Source organism: Limulus polyphemus, unplaced genomic scaffold (genome assembly GCF_000517525.1).
Source record: "Limulus polyphemus unplaced genomic scaffold, Limulus_polyphemus-2.1.2 Scaffold2241, whole genome shotgun sequence".
NCBI lineage: Eukaryota > Metazoa > Arthropoda > Merostomata > Xiphosura > Limulidae > Limulus > Limulus polyphemus.
In genome coordinates this window covers 11,628-14,241 of record NW_013667851.1, presented here as the reverse complement: position 1 = coordinate 14,241, position 2,614 = coordinate 11,628, and the positions used below count along the sequence as shown (strand labels likewise).

Genomic DNA, 2,614 nt, shown 5'->3' with positions numbered 1-2,614 from the left:
CATTAGCCCACTTGGTTGTGTGTCTTTACCTCCTTGTACACTGTCGACATCCATTAGCCCACTTGGTTGTGTGTCTTTACCTCCTTGTACACTGTCGACATCCATTAGCCCACTTGGATTATATGTCATTACCTTCTTGTGCACTGCCAGTATCCATTAGCCCACTTGGTTGTGTGTCTTTACCTCCTTGTACACTGTCGACATCCATTAGCCCACTTGATTATATGTCATTACTTTCTTGTGCACTGCCAGTATCCATTATCTCACTTAGTCATTTCTTGTTAACTCATTGGACTTAGGATCATGTTCTAGAATGTGAAAGTTTTGTATTTGTTTAATGTTCTAAGTAGACATCAGTATTCAAGGTTTTATCATACTGTTATAAGTATCTTGTGGACAAATAGTTAAGGAGTATGAATAACAAACAACATTAGGGTACAACTTCCATTAATGATGAAATTTCAACCTGTGATGATATTGAGGTATTAAGAATGTAATTTATAAACAATAAATAAACAACTGTAGCTAGAGCTATGGCTATCTAAAAATACAAAAATTCTTAAAATAGTTGTAGGAGAAAGAGAGAAGAGATTTTTTTGACCAAATGATTTTTTAGATTATACACTGCATTCTGTAAAATACTGTTTATGTTTGATTGTTTTCCATCCGAACTAGTGAATTTAAAATCCCAGTATTTGCATTATTGTTATATAGTGTGTTTACATAATTAAGGAAAAAAAAACAAAGACAATTGTATGTTTCATAAATACTTCATTTATTAGTGACCATGGTTTTGCCAGTAAAGGCATCATCAGGTACAAACTGAAATGGTTGTTGAAGTTAAAAGATTGAATGTTAATATGTACTACAACCTGTAATGTGTTATGCTTCGTATTTGAGATAAGGTGTTTTCATTAGTAATATTCAAATACGCCTAAGTCAATATTTCCTTTTTGAGTTGTATTGAGAAGAATTTAGCTTGTCATGACACTATTGATTAACTTGTTTTCTGTGTAAAATACTGTCTTAGGAACACAATTAAAGCATTTCCTTTCTTACATCTTTTCATGAACAAAATGATTACACATTACTTACTCTTTAGTATCTTCTATGTTTAGGGAATTCAAACTTGTGAATGATTTCAACAGTGAGAGAGAATCTCTGCAGAAGATGCTTGAGTCTGCTCAGTCTCAAATGGACCAACGGGAAAAGGATATTGCAAAGAAAGACCAAGAGGTACTGATGCTTGTTTAATATGTTAAATAATATATGCAGTTTAGTTAAACAAATTGTTTGGGTATTTCAATACAAATATAAATGATGCTCACCCTTCTATGATAGTTATCAGAATATATATATATGAGGTTCAAAAATTGATTGATAAAGTCGTATGCCAACACCACATACTTCACTTTCATATAGTATATATTTCATATTTATAACATTTTTTTAATTTTCCAGAACTCTAATTTGAAAGACAGTAAATTTGTTCAAGATCATTTTACCAATTCTGCTCTAGGTGTTACTTTCTGTATCAGGATCCAGTCATGCAAATGGTCTACCATTTCATTGATGAACATTGTATTGTTTCCTAAATTACCCCGTGTATATGAAACTGCTCAACAACTATCACCTATAGAGCAGAGATATTTCTGGATAAATTTCCTCCAGTTTTCTGATTGATCAAGCTACAGAGAAAAGGGGAATTGTAAATATAGTGTGGCATTTCGAACCACATTTATTTCCAACTTTGAACAGCCATGTCTTTCCTGTGAATTCTGACATTTCTGTTTTCATCTGTCTTTATAAAGTTTCTACAGCTAATCATGTATAAATTTTTTTTTCATTATTCAGTTAACCAGACAGTTTTCAATGCATTCTGAAGCAAAATATATTTTAATTTTCCTTTCCTTAAATACAGTTTCTTTTATTTAATTTTTTCAATACAGTTTATTACATTTCAGCTTTTAATTACAACATAAACCCACTACTACAATCATTTTTCCATCCCCTTGACATGAATTCCTGTACATGGTGAGGGGACCTCTCAGGGGAGGTTCTGTATTTTCAGTTACTTCCTCTGGGATCTAAACATCCACCCACATGAGAGGATCCTGATGGTTGAGTGGTGTCTGGGGCACTGCAACACACCACTTTGGCCTTGAATTCCTGTAGACAGGTGGCCTTGGGATGCCCCCCCCCAGGGTCAATTGGCTGGTCCACTCGGGCTAGGGTCAACTGAGTACCAGTGTTGGGCATTCTCAGTGGGTGTTTTGGAGATCGTGTCCAATGCCGGTGTTTTAGTATAGTGCTCACGAAACCCTGGCATTGCTGCAGTGTCCTTGTTTGACATTGTAGTGCATCCCCTCGTAGGACTCCATGGCGGGTGGGGTCAGTGGGCACTGAATCTTTCTTCTTAATTATGGATCCCCCCAATCCAAATAAAAAAATAGTTAAAAACTTTGCTTATTGTTAAACGACCATGCTTAGAAGACTCTGAACAGCAATCTCCACCACAAGGTGGACCTGTACCTTGCTTTCTGATCTTGCATTCGCCATCCGATAAATTTTTAGGGCAAATATTTCCCTTTTTTATTCAGAAGGGCTTAGAGGG

General features: G+C 35.3%; 1 protein-coding gene across 3 annotated transcripts in view; it reads left to right on the top strand.

The window, feature by feature from the left end:
- The window catches only part of LOC106466379 (CAP-Gly domain-containing linker protein 1-like), a 104,456-nt gene that overhangs the window by 91,425 nt on the left and 10,417 nt on the right, over positions 1-2,614 (top strand). For 2 of the 3 annotated variants that reach the window (XM_022394372.1, XM_013926659.2), the window contains exon 20: positions 1,119-1,236. In XM_022394372.1, the coding sequence (XP_022250080.1) occupies positions 1,119-1,236 (118 nt within the window). The remainder of the gene's footprint in view (positions 1-1,118; positions 1,237-2,614) is intronic. The other variant, XM_022394371.1, reaches the window with a different exon arrangement.